Source organism: Labeo rohita, chromosome 11 (assembly GCF_022985175.1).
Source record: "Labeo rohita strain BAU-BD-2019 chromosome 11, IGBB_LRoh.1.0, whole genome shotgun sequence".
Taxonomy (NCBI): domain Eukaryota; kingdom Metazoa; phylum Chordata; class Actinopteri; order Cypriniformes; family Cyprinidae; genus Labeo; species Labeo rohita.
This window is the reverse complement of record NC_066879.1, coordinates 8,738,512-8,759,245: the sequence shown is the minus strand read 5'-3', so window position 1 is coordinate 8,759,245 and position 20,734 is coordinate 8,738,512. Positions and strand designations below refer to the sequence as shown.

General features: G+C 35.2%; 2 protein-coding genes across 5 annotated transcripts; one reads left to right on the top strand and one right to left on the bottom strand.

Annotated features, from left to right (window-relative positions):
• Window positions 1-7: 7 nt before the first annotated feature.
• Window positions 8-6,957, bottom strand: ddx49 (DEAD (Asp-Glu-Ala-Asp) box polypeptide 49). Its single transcript, XM_051122720.1, has 13 exons — window positions 6,708-6,957; window positions 5,117-5,240; window positions 4,936-5,021; window positions 4,687-4,808; window positions 4,424-4,611; window positions 2,888-3,028; window positions 1,844-1,919; window positions 1,681-1,757; window positions 1,481-1,578; window positions 1,139-1,213; window positions 910-998; window positions 757-828; window positions 8-234 (listed from the first exon to the last, which is right to left on the bottom strand). The coding sequence occupies exons 1-13, from the start codon at window positions 6,820-6,822 to the stop codon at window positions 118-120; spliced, it is 1,380 nt and encodes a 459-aa protein (XP_050978677.1). The 5' UTR covers window positions 6,823-6,957; the 3' UTR covers window positions 8-117.
• Window positions 6,958-7,000: 43 nt separating this feature from the next.
• klhl26 (kelch-like family member 26) lies at window positions 7,001-19,349 on the top strand. Of its 4 annotated transcripts, none has more exons than XM_051122716.1 (4): window positions 7,001-7,039; window positions 7,137-7,535; window positions 11,194-11,379; window positions 14,826-19,349. In XM_051122716.1, the coding sequence occupies exons 2-4, from the start codon at window positions 7,456-7,458 to the stop codon at window positions 16,405-16,407; spliced, it is 1,848 nt and encodes a 615-aa protein (XP_050978673.1). In that variant the 5' UTR covers window positions 7,001-7,039; window positions 7,137-7,455; the 3' UTR covers window positions 16,408-19,349. The 4 variants fall into 4 exon arrangements, with proteins under 4 accessions (XP_050978673.1, XP_050978674.1, XP_050978672.1 ...); XM_051122717.1 differs by having other exon boundaries at window positions 7,021-7,224; window positions 7,420-7,535; XM_051122715.1 differs by having other exon boundaries at window positions 7,021-7,289; window positions 7,420-7,535.
• Window positions 19,350-20,734: the final 1,385 nt, after the last annotated feature.

Below are 20,734 nucleotides of genomic sequence, written 5' to 3'. Positions count from 1 at the left end.
AACATCGCTCATAAAATGCTGTTTATTTTGGAATATTGGTCAGAGATATAATTTTATACATTGGATTATGGCACATTTACGCTATATACACATTTCTCAATGAACAATATCAACACTTCAAGAATCCACTGCTGTCGTTTTTGCCGTTTTTTTCGTCTCCTTTCTGGTCTGGTTCTTCTTTTTCCTTCTCATCTTTTCTAGTTCGTTTTTCCGTTTTTCTTCCAAATCTGGATCCTGTGATTGATATAAAACAAGGTTAGGTCAAAATAAATAAAAATTAAATAATATATTTAATAATACTACTAAATTATTGTTATATTTTATATATTGTATGGGTCAAAATTATCTAATTTTCTTTTATGCCAAAAATCAATTTGATATTAAGTAAAGATCATGTTCCATGTAAATTTACTTTAGTAAATATAGCAAAACGTAATTTTTTTTTATATCAAAACTTCTTTTTGACAACTTTAAAGGTGATTTTCTTAATATTTAGATTTTTTTGCACCCTCAGATTTCAGATTTTCAAATAGTTCTATCTCAGGCCCAATATTACCCTATCATAACAAACATACATCAACGTGAAAGCTTATTTATTCAGCTTTCAGATGTATACATTTTTAGAAATTGACCCTTATGACTGGTTTTGTGGTTCATGGTCACATATATATTTTTCTGATAGCCTGTATTTTTATATATTTACATAGAGTGTAATGTATAATGTTTACAGCATGCATTTAGAATAAAACAACTCACTTTTCCCTCCAGAATCATTTGCTTCCTTTTGTTTATCTTCTTTTTCTCATCAAAATCAGTAGATTCCAGTCTCTATAACAGAATTAAAAACTGTTAGATTTTGCCAGTATGTTATATATAAAATATATATGAACACTGATAAAGTCTTCTCACAATTTCACACTGCCGTCTTGTTACATTGACTTGTGTGAGGATCTTCAACACCTCTTTTTCTTCAACTGGAAACTCCTTCAGCTTCACCTCTGAACACACAAAACAGTAATCAAGCATATCACAGCAAGAAATTTCATACATTTACTGTGCTTTTATCACAATATAATATATATTTAGATTTAAAAGTGCTCTCTTTTTGAGCAGAAACCAGATTTAGTTGTAAACTTACGTATCTGTTCCTCAACGGCATTGATGAGATGGATGTCGTACTGTGTGACTAGTGTGATTGCTACACCATTTCGGCCTGGACAAAGCAAAAAGGACATTATTAACATTTCTGAAGTAAAAATAGGGCTGCATAATAAAAAAAAAAAAAAAAAAAATATATATATATATATATATATATATATATATATATATATATATATATATATATATATATATATATATATATATATATATATATATATATATATATATATATACACATTAATAGTAATACTAATATACTGACAAAACTTCTTATTTGACTGTATATAAAAAAAAAAAAGAGAGAGAGCTCTAAACTCACCAGCTCGAGCGGTTCGTCCCACTCTGTGGATGTAGATTTTTGGCAAACCTGGTGTGTTGTGATTAATTACAACTTGCACTGTAGGAATATCCAAACCCCTTCAGATAAGAACAGCAAATACATGAAAGTGGAGAAAATTAGAAAATGGCAAAGAGATGATGGGCAATGGCGAGATGCGTTGAGAACTGTTTGCTCTGTACCTTGAAGCAACATCTGTGGCTATGAGAATTTTAAAGACGCTAGACTTGAACTTTGCAAGGTTGGCAAAACGCTGTCTCTGAAAGTGGAAGAACATAAAAACCATTAGTACAGACATTAGGCGCTGAGTGGGAATCAATTTTAACTCTGTAACATGTCACTAACCTGCTTCATCATTGAGTGCAGGGAGATGGTTGGGAAATTGAATTCACGCAGCATCATTGTGAGTATTTGACAGTTCCTGGAACATTAACAAACATTATACAATTATAATGACAATATATGTTATGAAAAAATAACGTGATTAAAATATTTTAACGTAGTTAATGCACTGGCCCCGCCCCTGATGCAGGGCCACAACTCCATAAATGCAGTTATGCCCTAGAATTCAAGAGATATCGGTGCCAAAAAATGCCCCGTATGTGTTTTTTTTTTTATGTTGAATCAAATAAAATGTTTCTTTCTAAAGCAATTTTTGTTTTTTTATTTATTTTTCGATTAATATTAATCGATTAATATACACATCATGTAATTAGATAAACAATTTTAATCAACTGACAGCCCTACTATGAAGTTAAATTAGTGTAAATATATCTCACAAAATTTTAATATATGCACCTATTGACAAACCATCACAGCATGAAAAATTAATCACTTTTTTACCCAATCAGAAAGCAAACATTTATGCAAGTAAAATAAATGCATTTTGTCAAAGGGATTTTATTAAGTTCGATTCATTCTAACAGGGTTAATACTGGTATTTCTCAGTTTTTATGTACTTAAAAAATAAGTTCAAAAAATTATACATTTTATAGAGTGATGTATCCAAATAAAATTTCTTATTAAAATGTTAAATAAATTCGGTTTTTTTAATTATGAGAAGCTACTAATAAGATAACATAAAAATACTAAGTTAAGATGTTAAGTTATGGTTTTAAAAATATTAAGTTATGACTGCTTTATAAAGCAAAGATTTGGGTCTGGAATGCAAAAACCATATACTGATTTTGAATGCACAATAAGGGTTAATGTAACTCTAAAATCAGTCTGAATGAACATTATAATGACATTAATGAGAAGAATAATTTAAAAAGTAAGTAAAAACTCATACACTTAGGTATAACCACTTTGTCACGTCAAAATAAATGACTTTGTCTTAAGTAACTTTATTAACCCTGTATTGATTTTATTCTAAAACTGAAAACTTACTTGCATGTGTTAGTGAATATTATAATTGACCAATCATCGTGTTCATCCTGGAATGTTTGGATGAGATGGACAAGATAAGCATCTTTGACTTTCTCTGGAGTGAGGATGAATCTCTGATCCAGTTCTTCGACTGTCCGCACTCTGACAGGAAGAAAGAGAGCAATGTGACATAAAAATAATATTAGGCCTTTGTTGAAACAAGCTTTAATGTCTAGGATAATAGATACACTACCATTCAAATGGTTTGAGGTCAGTAAGATTGTTTTTTCTTTAAGGGGTCATCGGACGCTAAGTTCACTTTTTCATGTTGTTTGAACATTAATGTGTGTTGTCAGTGTATGTACAAATCTACCCTATAATGATAAAAATCCATGCAGTGTTTTTTATTTAATCTGTAAAAATAATATCCCCTTTTTCAAATCGAGCCGTTCTCAGATGCCGGCAGAGGCCGCTCCCACGATAGTTGATTGACATGAGCTCCTAACTCAGACCAGCTGTCACAGTTTATCAAAGTATATTAGAGACTTTTCATTAAGACCCTAAAGAATCATATCAACTTGTGGAAAATGGGCATCCGATGACCCCTTTAAAGTATTTTGTATACTTTTATTCAGCAAAGATGCATTTAAGTCCACTTCCAGAACAACAGTTTATAGATAATAACTCACCCCCTTGTCATCCAAGATGCTCATGTCTTTCTTTCTTTAGAAATTGTGTTTTTTTGAGGAAAACATTTTAGGATTTTTCTCCATATAATGGACTGCTATGGTGCTCCGAGTTTGAACTTCCAAAATGCAGTTTAAATGCAGCTTCAAACAATCCCAAATGTGGTTGTAAATGATCCCAGCCAAAAAAGAAGGGTCTTATCTAGCGTAATGTTGGTTATTTTCATTAAAAAAAAAAAAAAACAATTTAAATACTTTTTAAATCTTAAACGCTTGTCTAGTCTTGTTCTCCCTGCACTCTGTGTATTCTGGCTCAAGACAGTTAGGGTATGTTGAAAAACCTGTCATACCGGTCTTGAGCCAGAATACACAGAGTTCAGGGAGAGCAAGACAAGATGAGCGTTTAACATTAAAAAGTATATAAATTGTATTATTTTTATGAAAATATCCGATCGTTTTGCTAGATAAGACCCTTCTTCCTCAGCTGGGATCTTTTACAACCGCATTTGGGATCGTTTGAAGCTGCATTTAAACTGCATTTTGGAAGTTCAAACTCGGGGCACCATATCAGTCCATTATATGGAGAAAAAATCCTGAATGTTTTCCTCAAAAAACATAATTTCTTTACAGCTGAAGAAAGAAAGACATGAACATCTTGGATGACAAGGGGGTGAGTACATTATCTGTAAATTTTTGTTCTGGAACTGAACAAAAACTGAATACTCCTTCAATAACATCAAGTTCATATTTATATCATTAAAGCAAGCTTAATTGTTACATACCAGTTTTATATGCCAGAGCTGAAATTTCCATCAAGGAAGCGAAATTCTGCACTACATTTTGACATATTCCCATGACAAACATGACTTACTCTGATTTGTGCTCCCAGAAGAAGGGCCTGTTCATGGCGATGCTCTGCAGCTGCTGCAGCGTGTCCGTGAGCGTGGCGCTGAACAGCAGTGTCTGCCGTTTTGCGGGCACAGCACTGAGAATGACCTCTAGATCTTTAGTGAAATCTGTGCAGCCCTGCTCTAAAAGACGGTCAGCTTCATCCAGGATCTGCCGACAAACACGACAATTCAATTAAAACTGGTTTAAAACAAACGTTAAAAAAGGCATATGTCAGAATCTTACAAGAAATTGGAGTCTGTTCAGGCTAACTGTGTCAGAGCTTCGGATATGATCAGCAAGCCGTCCTGGTGTGGCCACAACAACATGAGGCTTTTTCGACAACTCCAAGCCCTGAGTGACCATGTCTAATGGAAGAAAAATAAAAAATAAAGTGTGTCTCCTATTAAATATGCATTCTATAAAAACTGTCTTTGCTTTTATAAATGCATGAGCCCTAACAATAACCAAGTAAGGCTTTGAACATCATCTTACCCATTCCTCCCACAACGATACAGTCCTTTAACCCTAGTGGCTTCCCTAATGCTCTGAACTGTTCTGCGATCTGGTAAGCAAGCTCTCTGGATAGAAAAAAAAAAAGAGAAAAACGTCACTTGAAATATCTATATGCAAATGAAGATTCAAATGTGGCTGTATAAATCATAACAAAGTAAACCTTGTGGGTGTTAACACCAAGCAGAAAACACCATAAGGGTCCTCAGACAACTTCTGCAGCACTGGAAGAACAAATGCTGCCGTTTTACCACTTCCAGTTTTCGCACAGCCCATGCAATCCCGACCTGTATTTAAGACAGAGGGAAAAACATTTTGTTAACACTTTATAATTAACATTTAATTATTTTTAGTATTTAATTTAGGTCTAAAGCGTCTAAAAAGAGAATTGCTGAAGCAGTTTATACAGAGTCAATTATAAATAATAGTGAAGACTGTCTGGATTTCATGTAATAATTTTTTTACATGTTTATTGGTCTATAAAATCCATCATAATATAGATGCATCTGGTGTTTACACTACCAGGCAAACGTTTTTGAACAGTAAGATTGTTAATGTTTTTAAAGGAGTCCCTTCTGCTCACCAAGCATGCATTTATTTGATAAAAGTATAACAAAAACAGTAAAATTCTGAAATATTTGTACTATTTAAAACAACTGCTTTCTATTTCAATATATTTTAAAATGTAATTTCTTTCTGTGATTTCAATGCTGAATTTTTAACATCATTACTCCAGTCACATGATCCTTCAAAAATCATTCTAAAAGTCTGATTTTGCTGTTCAAAAAATGTATTATTTTTGTTATTATGTTGAAAACAGCTGAGTAGAATTTTTTCAGGTTTCTTTGATGAGCAGAAAGTTCAGAAGAACAGCATATATATGAATAGAAATCTTTTGTAACATTATAAATGTCTTTATCATCACTTGTGATCAATTTAAAGCATCTTTACTAAATAAAAGTATTAATTTCTATAATTTCCTTCCCAAAAAAACTATACTGACTCTTAGCAAAGTTACAAAAGCTTTTTATTTTGGATAAATGCTTGGGGAAAAAAAATGTACTCAACTGTTTTAAATATTGATAATAATAATAATAATAATAATAATAATAAAATGTTTTCAGCAAATCAGCATATTAGAATCATTTCTGAAAGATTATGTGACATAAGACTGGAGTAATGATGCTAAAAATGTAGGTTTGATCACAGGAATAAATTATATTTTAAAATAGAAAACAGTTATTTTAAATTGTAAAAAATATTTTACAATATTACTGCTTCTGTTGTATTTTTGGATCAAATAAATTTAGGCTTGGTGAGCAGAAGAGACTTCTTTAAAAACATTAAAAATATTATTCTTCAAAAACTTTTGACTGGTAGTGTATATGTATATTATTCATTCAAGAGATTGCTCTGTCTCATAAAAACATAATAAACATACAAGTTAGCTTTTGCTGCCAGAACAACAACCTCATTTCGAATAAATGACTAATAAATAAATAAAAAGCAAAATAGCTTCGCATAAATATAGTACAACGCCATAAATAATTATATTCAATAATATTAAATCAATAATAAACACTTTTAAAGGCATGCCGTTTGTGTTATTATCCCACACACATGGACTCACGTATCCGGACAAAAAAAAAGTGCATAAACGATATCTGTAAAGACTATTTATCTGATTTTTCATTGTATTACTTTCATTTATTATTATTTTCCTATTAACATTTAAAGCAGATATAGATATTTACCCTCTAATATGGCAGGGATACATTTCTCCTGAACTGGGGTCGGTCGGCTGATTCCCATCTGCTTACATTGCTGGATCAACCACTCACACAGGCCGAGAGACTCAAAAGTGGCCATTTTCCACCAGGCTGTTTAAAAACGAAATATCCAAAACATAAATTACAGGATTAATTTAGCTTTGAGCGCCGTTAAATGCCTTTTAATAGTTGTTGACACGACTCCTCGTGCGAATCTGTGACGGCCGCGTGAATTACGCGTCATGTGATGACGTACGGGAAAAAGAAAGACCACGCCTCTTACGGTCAAGAACGCCGAAATTAGCGACAGGGGTTATGTATGATACTGTAGCTAACCCTTCAGGCTACCTCATTTCTTTATTAAAATATGTTTAGATTATTATAAGTGCATTACTTTGATTATTTGTGTCGCAGACATAATGCGACGGAGCCCGTGAGTGGTGTACTCGTGAGCGCGCAGCAGCAACCGCGGGGTCGCGCAGAGGTTGAGAGGCGCGCGCAGGTAAGCTGAACTCTGTCAGCAGCACCTGGACTGTCCTCGAGCACAGGCCGTACAATATTGATGAGGTAGAAATCATTACTTTCCATTTTTATATTCTCGTAGTCTCGTAGCAGTCTATACACTTGAAACTGTATGTATGAAATAGGTTGTTTGTTTTTTGTCCTTGCCGTGTCTTGTATTTCATATTTGATTAAGATTGAGCATGGTTAGCGGTAATTTGGGCTTCTACACATGATGACCTCATCCTCATCCTCGCTGAGCATGGCGGAGTCAGATGGTGTGGAGTTCTGTGCGAATCGAGCTCAAAGCAGGTAGGCATGCATGTAGCATCAGATGTTGCAGACGATGCGTTTGATGCACGCATAGGGAGAGGTTATACCAAAATGCAACAGGGTGAAGTGTTAATATTAGGAGAAAAGGGGAAAAAAACATTATGCAGTCTTTCCTTCTGCAGTATTATAGTTAAAGATGCACTCAGAAATGATTTGGTAAAGTTTTGTATATAAAGAAATTAAAAGCACTTCTAAAAAATATTATTATAATGAACAACCCCAATATTAGATGAAGGCTCTAGATTTTTTTTTTTTTTTTTTAGAAAATGTTGTTTTGTTCTGCATATAGAGGAGGGTCTTCCCATAATAGGCACTGTGTTGGCATCACATAACCAGCTGTGTAGCAATGCCATATTGGTAATTGACCAGTTACAGTTTTTTACATTTATTGATATTGATTAATCAAAGTCTGATTTACTGTAAATCCTGCTACATGTACAGCACATACATACAGAGAATTAAAATGGTGTTACCCTCAGACACATGGTGCGTACAGATAACATTAGAAACTAACAGTAAGATGTAAAAATACAGATAAATATGGATTACACATAAAAGGATATGTATAAAGTAGTATAAGGCCCATGGCAGATCGAGTGCAAAGGAGGTGGAGTTCAGAGTTAATGTTTATGTAGTTGTACATACCCCCCCCCCATATTTACATGTAGCTTATTTAAAATTCATCTTTGAAAAAGTAATAATTAAATTAATAATTAATTGAAACTAATAAATAAAAGCAGTTTAATGTAGTATCCATTATTCATACTGAACATCATAATGTTGTGATATCAAACATGACTTATATTTGTTGCATGACCATATTTACTAACAGCGCAAACCCTCTTTTGTTGTTAAAAACTACTGACAAGATTTACTAAAGACATGCAGTGAAAAATTAGCTGTGAAAAGGAGTGGATGGTTATTTTTGCAGCTGAACTTATTGTAGATGCATTTGTAGGAGTTTCTCTTTTTGACAATTTATGGGAGGACAGTTTTTAATATATTATGTGATGTGATTTACTGGCATTTGCGCCATTATTGCATCCAAAAAACCCTTTTTTAATCACTAGATGAACTTTCCACTCTCATCACAGCTTTAATGGAATCACAGTCTCTAATTTGCCCTGTTTGGTAAATCTGGCCCTTAATGTTTTCTTTTTAATTTATTTTGACAAAATTCTATAGAACTTTAATTATAATGTTATCGGTCATAATATGATAACATAACCTATAGCGTAGTCAGCAGTAATAGTATAGATCGGCATACGTGTAAGGCTGTTACTAACGATCATTTATGGTAATCAAGTAATCAGTCAACAATTCTGATGATTAGTAGTCGGATAATTATGATATAAAAAATTTGTGATTAATAAAAACAATAGCGAACAATAGCCTTTAAAATGTCTTAAAATACATATACAATAGCAATGAGTTAATAATAATTAGTTCAAATGAAGTATCAAAAGCAAGTAATCATGTGGTTTTATTGAACAAAACTGTTACATAATGTATTATTAGAGCTCTATTAAACAATAGAGCTACTGTACGTTACGCATTATAACAAAGGATGCAGATTGCGCCAACGGCGATTGTTTTTACACTTTACTGCACAATCTAATCCTTGTTTAATAAAAGCTAAACGTTTAATTTTTAATTAAGTTGTAATTTGTAATTTCTTGAATATGTGGACATCAAAACGTGTAAACTTAGAGTGAGAGTTTGAGCTTGATATCACAATTAACAGTTAGCATATTCAGAAAAATATTGATGTATTCTCCTGTGTTTGCGTAGGTTTATAAATGATAAAAATCTGATGAAACCCAAACTCACAGCAAAATGCAAATATGGATTTTAAAGCGCTCCACACATGTAAATGATAACTGTCTGTTTGTGTGGAGCAGCATTTACTGTGAACAAAACTGCTCTGAGATGCATGTACATAACTTACACACATGTAAATAAAATGCATATAATAAATCTGCATTGCATATATTTATTTAATTGAATCGTAGCATTTGTGACTTCATAATTGTGTTATGGTAATGCTTTTTAAATGTGTTTAATATATAATGCAGCCTTGGTAAACGGTCTAATAATGCGTTTCATGGATTTTTGTCCATGGAATGCGCCACTTCCGGTATTCTGCATGGGCAAATTGCGTTTGAGAATTTTGAATCGACTAATCGTGACAGCCTTACATGCGTGTATGATTCATGATTCACCACTAGACAGTTGAAGCAGAGTGAGTATGAGATGGAAAAAATACTAATTTAAAATAATCACTCCCTGTTGGAACACTGCAACAAACTCCAAAACTCATGCTACAGGTCAAGAATAAATACTGCGACATACAGTCACAGCCACTGCACTGTGAAATGCCACTGTTAGTATAAGATCCAGCTAATTGTACACAGAAACTTACTGAGTGCGCCTTTAAAAAATATTTAGAATAAGAACCTTTTTACCCTCTCATTCTTCCTAGTATCTGGTAGACTTCAGGGCCCAAAAAGCATTCTTAACATGTCAGTGCAAGGCTTGACACTTTTTTCCCAAGAAGCACATGTGCTCCTAGACAAAAAATCTAGGAGTGCATAAAAAAAACTTTAGAGGTGCAGTGAGAATTGATGAAAGAAGGTGACATTACACTGTTTGTGTACCCAGCCTATTACAATATAAACACCATAAAGTAAACATTGTTTAGTGTCTAGTGATGATTTATAATGTTAATCTATTTGCACAATGGCTGTTAAACCATAAGCCCGTGACTTTAAACATTGCTTACATTTATTTATTGAAATCATCTACTTTTAAAGTTTAATAATTGCATGGCGATACTTGTTTTTCTTTCCCAAAATTTAAAACCTCTTTAAGAGGTCATTTAAAATATTTACGATTTACAAATTTAATTTTAATAAAACTGATGAGATTGACAACACATAACAAAATTTGAATTTGACAACATCAAACATTTTTTACAAAAACTGACCAAACATGATACCTGTATTAATTTCTGACTTGCTAGCATTTTGATTATACTAAATATTAATTTACAAATATAGAGTTTTAATGGGTCTTGAATTTAAATTGATCCAAAACCACAAAAAAGTACATGGCTACTTTTTATTACAAGGTTGGATGAATCGTCTAAATTAAGGCAGATAATAATTTATTTGGCTAAAAAAGTAACATTATGTGTGTATATGTAGCATTGCACTCGGTCCCCAAACACTGAAGTGTACATAATCTGTCCCAAAAGAATGTGAGGGTTAGGATCAATGACAGTACAGGTATTTAACATGCTATTGTTTAACTTTTGTTTTACATATGCACTGTCATCATAAGAATCATTTAGGTCGGTAATTGTTTGGGTCACTTGTTGCTTGGTATTGGTGAAGCTTGTGGGTTCTGTGTCCAAATAGGCTCTTTATCCATTCTGTTGAATAATTTAAAAGTAGGTGCCATTACGGGGATCATGTTGATGTGCCGGTTTAGCAGCCGAGACCTATTGGTGGAGCGTCAGGATACAGCAGACACATTAAGCCACTTGTGAATTTCTATTGACTGTGTAGCCAGAGACAATGATCAGGGAGTGGTGAGAGATACGATTCCTCGTAAACCGATTCTCTCTTTTTTCCAGCATGGCTAACAACAAGAATAGCACCCTCCGTTGTACTTTCTCGGCCCCCAGCCACAGCAACACTCTCCTGAGGGGACTGTCTGCGTTGCGTGATCAGGGTCAGTTGCTGGATGTGGTTCTGGCCATTGACAACGAGCGCTTTGAGGTTCACAAAGCGGTTTTGGCCTCCTGCAGTGACTACTTCAGGTGAGACGTTACACTATCTGTTAGCACCAGCCAACTGAGCTGTAAATGGCAGGATTCATAAAATAAGTTACAAGGGTAACCTTTGTTCTTTTTGAAGTCCAAATGACAACTTGACTTTACTACTGTGTATATAGACTTAAAGGCATACTTCATCCAGAAATGAAAACTTTGTCGTTTACTCATCGTCATGTTGTTCCAAACCTGTATGATTTAATTTCTTCTGCTGAACACAAAAGAAGATATTTTGAAGGTTGCTGGTAGCCATAGTGTGGAAAATAAATACAATGGAAATCTGTGGCTACCAGGAAATATTTGGTTACCTACTTTCTTCATATTATTTTCTTTTGTGCTCAACAAAAGGAAGAAATTTATACAGGTTTGGAACAACATTAGGGTGATTTAATTTTTTTTTTTTTTTACTATGCCTTTAATGTCTTAGAAAATCACTCTTTAAAAAGATGAAGCACTTAAACAGACAGAGATTGTACATACAAAATGGACAAACATGTCTTCTGTGAACAATTCCTTAGTCAAGTTTGTTATAGTTCAACTCTTTATGAACCCTTTTCACAGAACTGTGATGATGACACGTTTCAGTGGTCATCAGCATTGTAAATCCTCAGATTTTTTTATATTTTGATTTTATTATTTTAAAAGTGTAAGCGTATTATATCACCTTTGCATCAAATTACAAAAAACAAATCAACGCTAATGCGAGGGTGTTTCTAATGCAGCATCTATGGGAGAGACGGTAAATTTTACATCGTTCTCTCTTCTGACTGCCGTTATCAGTATCTTTTAATTTTTTTCCTTTTTTTGAAAGTCGTGAAAACACTATCGTGGAGTTTTTCTTTTACTATTTGAGCACATGGGAATGCAAAAATATATTTGTGGTACTCTCCCATTCACCGTTCTCAAAGTTAACCCAACTATAACAACTATGTCTTTGCATGGAAAAATATTTCCAGAATCAGAGTTGCTGCTAAAAAAGTGAACGGTCAGTGTTGCACTAGTTCACCCAAAAAAGAAAGTCATTAATTACTCACCCTCATGTTGTTTCAAAGCTGTAGGACCTTTGTTCATCTTCAGAATACAAATTAAGATATTTTTGATGAAATTCATAAGCTTTCTGACACTGCATAGACAGCAACACAACTGACGTGTTCAAGGCCCAGAAAGCTAGTAAGGACATCGTTAAAATAGTCCATGTGACATCAGTGGTTCAACCTTAATGAGAATTAATCAAAATGCATGTGTGTGGTGCTGCTGACGCAGGAGCCGGCGTTGTGACATAGAACCTGGATGCCCTGCGCCTTGTTTACGAGCAGATGAAGACACACGCCATTCATAAATCTCTGTCTTCATTAACGTGTCTGAAGATTTTGACAGAGAATGACTTGCGGTCTTTTTGGCCAGCCTTATTTATTTGAACCAGAATATACAGTCGATAAACTAAGGCTGCATTTACACTGCAGGTCTTAATGCACAGATCTGGTCTTTTGACCATATCCAGTTTCTTTGCCCGCCTGTTTACATTCACTTTAGACATGCCTGGTATCCGATATTTGTGTTAATATTAATTTCCGCCCAAAATTATTGTCAGTGATCGTTTTACTATGCACATGGTAGACCCTCAGGTTTTGAATGGCCGTGCTATTAAAAGTTATATACAGGTGCATCTCAAAAAATTATAATATCATGAAAAAGTTGTCTTTTTTTTGTAACTTATTTCAAAAAGTGAAACTTTCATGTATTCTAGATTCATCACATGTAAAATAAATCAAAAGTTTTTTTGGTTTAATTTTGATTATTAAAGCTTACAGCTCATGAAAGTCAAAAATCCAGTATCTCAAAATATTAGAATATTTCCTAAGATCAGTCAAAAAAAAAGTTTAAGTTCATTTATGCACTCAATATTTAGTCTGTAGCACAAATTACAGCAAATTACTTGCTCTTAGCACAAATTACAGCATCAGTGAGGTGTGGCATGGAAGTGATCAGTGCTATGGCACTGCTGAGGCACTGCTGAGCCTTCAGTTCGTCTGTATCTCATCTTTCTCTTGAAAATATCCCAAAGATTCTCTATGGGGTTCAGGTCAGGCATGTTGGCTGGTCAATCAAACACAGTAATATCATGGTCAGCAAACCACTTGGAAGTGCCTCTCCAGTCTTCTTCCAGACTCTGGGACTATGATTTCAACATGAAATGCAATATTTACTTTTATCTGAAAAGAAGACTTTGGACCACTGAGCAACAGTCCAGTTATTTTTCTCCTTAGCCCAGGTATGATGCTTCTGACATTTCCTGGACGGTGTCAATGATGGCCAAGTCAGCAGTCTTTCCCATTATTGTGGTTATAAAGAACAAGAGATACCCGGATTTTATACTGTTGGGATGGTCATTTAATGAAACTTAAATGTAAATATTCTAATATTTTGAGATACTGGATTTTTGACTTTCATGAGCTATAAGCTTAAATCATCAAAATTAAAACAAAAAAGCTTTTGAAATGTTTTACTTTACATCTAATGAACCTAGAATATATGAAAGTTTCAGTTTTTGGAATATTCTGATTTTTTTGAGATGCACCTGTCATTCACGCCAAATGGCCATTATTATTTCTCAGCATGGCCAACAGTGGTCATGGATGATTTACAGCATAAAATCTGAATGAACGGATAAAGACAGGAGAATAACGGTAATTTTATTTTATCTACAGCTCGTTAGAGGTAGCGGCAAGATGATATTCATCTAAATAAATTTGAATAAATTAATGAGAGAGAGAGAGTGCATGACCAAATGTGAAACTTGCGAAGAAGTGAAGCTTGTTGGTTTAATTATAACAACTGCTAAGTTATCACTTCATTGCTAGGAAATATAATGTAGCTTTTAGTAGCAAAACTGTTGTATTTATAAAATTAACTTGGCAGGGGTTGAAAACTAGCTCCTGAATGTGCAATTTCTTACCTATATAAAGTAAACAGCAGCAACGGCAGTGACGTGGCGCAACGGACCTCGGCAATGCTTAACGTCAGTCCATTCAAAGCATCGGAGACTGACACAGAAGGGAAAAATTGTTAAATAATAATGTTATTTTTGTTTCTTTGTACACAAAAAATACTCTCGTAGCTTCACAACATTATGGTTGAACCACTGCTGTCACATGGACTATTTTATCAATGTTCCTTCTACCTTACTGGGCCTTCAACATGGTAGTTGCATTGCTGTTTATGCAGGGTCAGAAAGCTCTCGGATTTCATCAAAAATATCTTAATTTGTGTTCCAAAAATGAACGAAGGTCATACGGGTTTGGAACAACGTTGGGGTGAGTAATTAATGATAGAATTTTCATTGTTGGGTGAACTAACCCTTCAAAATAATGGAGGTCCTTCTTTCTGCACCACATACTTGAACAAAGGTGTCTTTTCCTTCTTGATCCATACAGAGCCATGTTTACTGGAGGAATGAAGGAGTCAAGCCAGAACACCATCGAGCTGAAAGGTCTCTCAGCCAGAGGACTGAAGCACATTATAGATTTTGCCTACAGTTCCGAAGTAACTCTGGACTTGGACTGCATTCAGGATGTTCTTGGTGCAGCCGTCTTCCTGCAGATGGTGCCTGTGGTGGAGCTTTGTGAGGAGTTCCTGAAATCAGCCATGAGTGTTGAGACTTGTCTTAACATCGGCCAGATGGCCACCACTTTCAGCCTGTCGTCCCTTAAGCAGTCAGTCGACGCGTTCACGTTCCGCCATTTCCTGCAAATCGCTCAGGAGGACGACTTCCTTCACATTCCAAAGGAACGACTGGTGTTCTTCCTTCAGAGCAACAAGTTGAAGAACTGTAGTGAGATCGACTTGTTCCACGCGGCAATCCGCTGGCTGCAGCATGACGTGTCCAGGCGAGCTTCAGCCAGTGAAGTGCTCTGCCACGTGCGATTCCCGCTAATGCGGTCGTCTGAACTCGTGGACAGCGTTCAGACCGTCGACATCATGGTGGAGGACGTGCAATGTCGACACTTTCTCCTAGAGGCCTTTAATTATCAAATCCTTCCATTCCGACAGCACGAAATGCAGTCACAGCGAACTTCCATTCGCTCCGATGTCACCTCGCTAATTACGTTTGGCGGAACGCCCTACACCGACAACGATCGGACAGTCAGCAGCAAAGTTTACTATCTGCCCGACATCACGGCGCGACAGTTCAAAGAGTTGACCGAAATGGAGATGGGATGCAGCCATGCATGTGTGTCAGTTCTTGATAATTTTGTGTACGTCGTGGGTGGACAGCATTTACAGTACCGCAGCGGAGAGGGCGCAGTTGACATCTGCTTCCGCTACGACCCCCATCTGAACCAGTGGCTTCGAATCCAACCCATGCAGGAAAGCCGGATACAGTTTCAGCTCAACGTGCTGCATGGACAACTTTACGCTACTGGAGGACGCAACCGCTCTGGCAGCTTGTCCTCTGTAGAATGCTATTGTCCAAGGAAAAATGAATGGACTTACGTGGATTCTCTTAAGAGGAGGATCTGGGGTCACGCCGGAGCGACGTGCGGGGACAAACTCTACGTCTCTGGAGGTTACGGAGTGTCTGTAGAGGATAAGAAGACTCTCCATTGCTACGATCCAGCCTCGGATCAGTGGGACTTCAAGTGTCCCATGAACGAGCCAAGAGTCCTTCATGCTATGATCAGTGTAAACAACCGAATTTATGCTCTCGGTGGTAGAATGGACCACGTTGACCGCTGCTTTGATGTTTTGGCTGTAGAATACTACGTGCAAGAGACCGACCAATGGACAACAGTCAGTCCAATGCGTGCCGGTCAGTCGGAGGCTGGCTGCTGCTTGCTGGATAAAAAGATCTATATAGTTGGAGGATATAACTGGCACCTCAATAACGTCACAAGTATTGTGCAAGTTTATAACACAGAGACCGATGAGTGGGAAAGAGATCTTCATTTTCCAGAATCTTTTGCGGGAATAGCTTGTACACCTATCATACTTCCCCAAACAACCACCCAACGCTAAGCACATTTGCTGTTTTTGGCTTAAGTTTTGAGTGTCCACCAGGACAGCAGTAAAAGTAATGTTATCGGTGGCTTTCTCTTATTGAAAAGGGTTATGTATTCATTTTTTGAAGCATGCATGATTGAAGGCTTGTTCACATTGGTGTGAGTGAACAATAAGAAAGCACACCGTTTCTTGAGGTTTTTGAGAATGTGAAGCAACTTTTTTACACACTTCTCAAGCAGTAATGTTGTCTTTGGCCCTTTCTGTAGATTCCATTGTTTTGAGAGTTTCCTGTGGGGTTTGCACTGACGACAGACTTGAATGGACCGAACAGCATTGGGGCATTGTCATCTCGTCTTCGTCTATGTGAATATCATTGCATTCACAATACATCCTAAACTTCTACAAGTATTGTGCAAGTTTATAAATCCGAGACAGATGAGTGGGAAGGAGATCTTCATTTTCTCAGAATCTTTTGCAGGAATAGCGTGCATCATACTTGCACAAACAACCACTCAGCGCTAAGCACAAGTTGTCTTATGTTTGCTTTTTTAGGTTTAGGTTTTTGAGAATAGGAAACGTATTTCTACACAATTCTCAAGCAGTAATGTTGTCTTTGGCGCTTCTTGTAGATTGCCCCGTTTCATAGTAATGGGCCAGCAACACTGGGGCAATGTCATCATAACTTTATGAAGGATTTATGGCCTGCTTAGTGTTCCTAAATGACACGAAAGCAAAAACTATTCACAAGTAGAGCTGCTAAACGATTAATCACGATTAATCGCATCCAAAATAAAAGTTTTTGTTTACATAACGTATGTGTGTGTACTGTGTATATTTCTGTATACACACACATACAGTATATATTTTGAAAATATTTACATGTATATTTTTTAGGGCTGTCAGACGATTAATCGCATCCAAAATAAAAGTTTGTTTGCCTAATATATGTGTACTGTTTGTAAATCTTATGTGTATATAAATTCACACAAATTAATGTATATATTTAAGAGACATTATTTATGTACAAAATATTTTTATTTATATATAATATAAATTACATAAATGTGTTTGTATTTATATATACATAATAATTACACACAGTACACACACATATATAATCGTTTGACAGCCCTAATATTTTTATTTTCATATAATTATATCATTTCTTAAATGTATATATGCATGTGTGTGTATTAATATGCATAATAAATATACACAGTACACACACACATATTACGTAAACAAAAACATATTTTGGATGCCATTAATCATTTGACAGCACTATTCACAAGCAGTTTTTAGAATAAAACTTTGTCAAATTAGGATAACTGAACAAATTGGTTGACATCTGGAAGCATGATATTTTGAATTTGGTCCGCTAGCTACAATTTGGATAACATTGTCCTCTTTGCCAGCACTTCCTGAAGTGGGTCTAGGTTTAAAATATTGAACCTGTTTTCCTAATTAGCACATTGAAAACATGAAATATCTTCTCAAGAGGTAAAGCCGACTATGGCTCTTCTTATAGATTAATATAAAACAGTTGGTCTAATCTGTATGTTGCACTTTTCTGGCAAATTCATGTTTGTTTTGTGAAAATTTGTAAGAACAACATACTTCACTAGCAAGGTTTCTTGGCAGGTGTATTAATATTAATATATGTTGTGTTGCTGTATTAACCTTGTTTGTGACAAGTATCTGATATTAGTTCTCCTTTATCAAAACTCTCGTTTTTGGATGGTTTTGTATCAGAAATTGGCAAATTATTTCAGGAAGTAGTGGAGGTAAAGTTCTCATGACTCAAATCTGTCCTTTTTTAACATTCAGGCGACATTTATAAAAATGGATACCTCATTATAAGATTTCTTCTTTTTTTCTGGAAGGACTTTAATCTCATTGCTATAGCCATTGTATATTCCATTATATTTAACAATGTTTTTAACCTACCAACAGTTTTGATTTTTTTTTTTTTTTTCTCCCACAAACTGAGCAAGCACATTTCATTATGCACTTTAATATTCAGTGTGGTGATTCAGTGATTTAATTGTGTTTTTGTTTTTTTTGTTTTTTTCTAAACATGTAATTTAAACAGTGTATACAGTATTATACAGTATAGTGAGGACTGAATCATGTACATGTACTATGGCACAAACTGGCATTTTTCTTTCTTCTTATGGCATGTATTACTTTTTTCAGAATATGAATGTGTAAAAAACACTACATTCTCAAAACCACCTAAGGTGTTTTTTGTGCATTAATACTATGATTCATTTGAGGGTTTATAACGCGTCAGTGTTTTTTAGATTCCTTTAATGTGTTTTTTTTCCCAACAACACTGTTACATTGTGTGTATAGATAGGATAGGTAATTTACCATGATTACAGCTGTAATGACTGTCATCCTTGGCTCAGGACTCATTTATATACTGATGTAAGTTGGAAACATAAGGCATTTGAGTGTGTCAGCTGGGTCTTATGAACACATGGCCTTTAATCTTGTACTTCTGTCACAGATCAGCCTTAATCAACCTGTTAAAAGCACTTAAAGTGCCATTTGGTTCTATGTAAACGTAACCATTTCCTAAAGTTTGGAATTTCAACAAGCTTTTACAATTCTTTTTTTCATTCATGTCAATTTTTCATTTCAAAAAAGTTGTATAAGTGCATTTATGAATGTCTGAAATTTATAGCATGTGGTTATCAAAAAAAAAAGTTGTTTTTTTTTCTTTTCTTTTTTTTGACAAATCCTGTTCTAATTTTGATGTATACAGTTATGTTGCATTTTTAAATGTGTGGTATAATTACTAAATATCACTGAATGTATTTGTATTGGTAGCACTTTTTGCAGTTATCCTTTTACACATTTGTCTTCCATATGTAAAATTACATTTGTGCTCTTGTTTTATCCACCTGCTATGTTTTGTCTGTTACAGTGTGGTCTAAATAAAAATACACACAAATGTGTTGTTCTCATTTTTTTTAACGATGTACTGTATTATTACAAAAATGATGTTTTCCTTGCAGCAAGAGTGTATCTTACCATTTATGATGTGTCATTGTTTTTGCTGTGTTCAAAACAACTTTATAGACTCATACTGTATTTTTTACTGCAGTGTAAAACCAAAAAGAAATTGTTTTGCGATATGTACGTAACATTTACAATAACCATTTATCTGTAATTTATAAATGCACAATGTATAAATTGTTTCATTATTTTTTTCTGAGCCCAATAGCATTAGCTATTTATTCTTTTTTTTAATCATAAACTTCAAACTCACTTCACTATGATTAATTTCACAGAAAACAAGACAGACAATTACTTGCTTCTCAGGTAATACCTCTTAAGTACTGATACCATTTTTGCAGTGGCCTGTGGTCCCCACAATGTTAAAAAATTATTAAAAATAGTAAATGATGTTTATCTAAAAGTGTAATGATGCAAATATGTTTTCTGTAAGGGGTAGGTTTAGGGTTAGGGTTGGGTTAGGGGGTTATAAAAACTATAGAAGTCTATGGAAAGTCCCCACAATTCACAAAAACAAACGTGTGTGTATGTGTATATATATATTTTTCATGAGCTGAACTCAAAGATCTAAGACTTTTTCTATGTACACAAAAGGCCTACTTCTCTCAAATATTGTTAACAAATCTGTCTAAATCTGTGTTAGTGAGCACTTCTTCTTTGGCGAGATAATACATCCACCTCACAGGTGTGGCATATCAAGATGCTGATTAGACAGCATGATTATTGCACAGGTGTGCCTTAGGCTGGCCACAATAAAAGGCCACTCCAAAATGTGCAGTTTTATCACACCAGTTTTGAGGGAGCATGCAATTGGCATGCTGAATGCAGGAATGTCCATAAGGGCTGTTGCCCGTGAATTGAATGTTCATTTCTCTACCATAAGCCGTCTCCAAAGGCATTTCAGAAAATTTGGCAGTGCATCCAACCGACCTCACAACTGCAGACCGTGTGTAACCACACCAGCCCAGGACCTCCACATCCAGCATCTTCACCTCCAAGATCGTCTGAGACCAGCCACCCGGACAGCTGCTGCAACAATTGGTTTGCATAACCAAAGAATTTCTGCACAAACTGTCAGAAACTGTCTCAGGGAAGCTCATCTGCATGCTCGTCGTCCTCATCGGGGTCTCGACCTGACTGCAGTTCGTCGTCGTAACCGACTTGAATGGGCAAATGCTCACATTCGATGGTGTCTGGCACTTTGGAGGGGTGTTCTCTTCACGGATGAATCCCGGTTTTCACTGTATAGGGCAGATGGCAGACAGCGTGTATGGGGTTGTGTGGGTGAGCGGTTTGCTGATGTCAACGTTGTGGATCG

Coding starts and splice junctions, on each gene's coding strand:
- ddx49 (XM_051122720.1), bottom strand. CDS start 6,822: ATGGCCACTTTTGAGTCTCTCGGCCTGTGTGAGTGGTTGATCCAGCAA. Junction 1,214..1,480: donor GGGACGAACCGCTCGAGCTG/GTGAGTTTAGAG, acceptor TGCTTTGTCCAG/GCCGAAATGGTGTAGCAATC. Junction 999..1,138: donor TGCCGTTGAGGAACAGATAC/GTAAGTTTACAA, acceptor TTGTGTGTTCAG/AGGTGAAGCTGAAGGAGTTT.
- klhl26 (XM_051122716.1), top strand. CDS start 7,456: ATGATGACCTCATCCTCATCCTCGCTGAGCATGGCGGAGTCAGATGGT. Junction 7,536..11,193: donor GCGAATCGAGCTCAAAGCAG/GTAGGCATGCAT, acceptor TCTTTTTTCCAG/CATGGCTAACAACAAGAATA. Junction 11,380..14,825: donor TCCTGCAGTGACTACTTCAG/GTGAGACGTTAC, acceptor TGATCCATACAG/AGCCATGTTTACTGGAGGAA.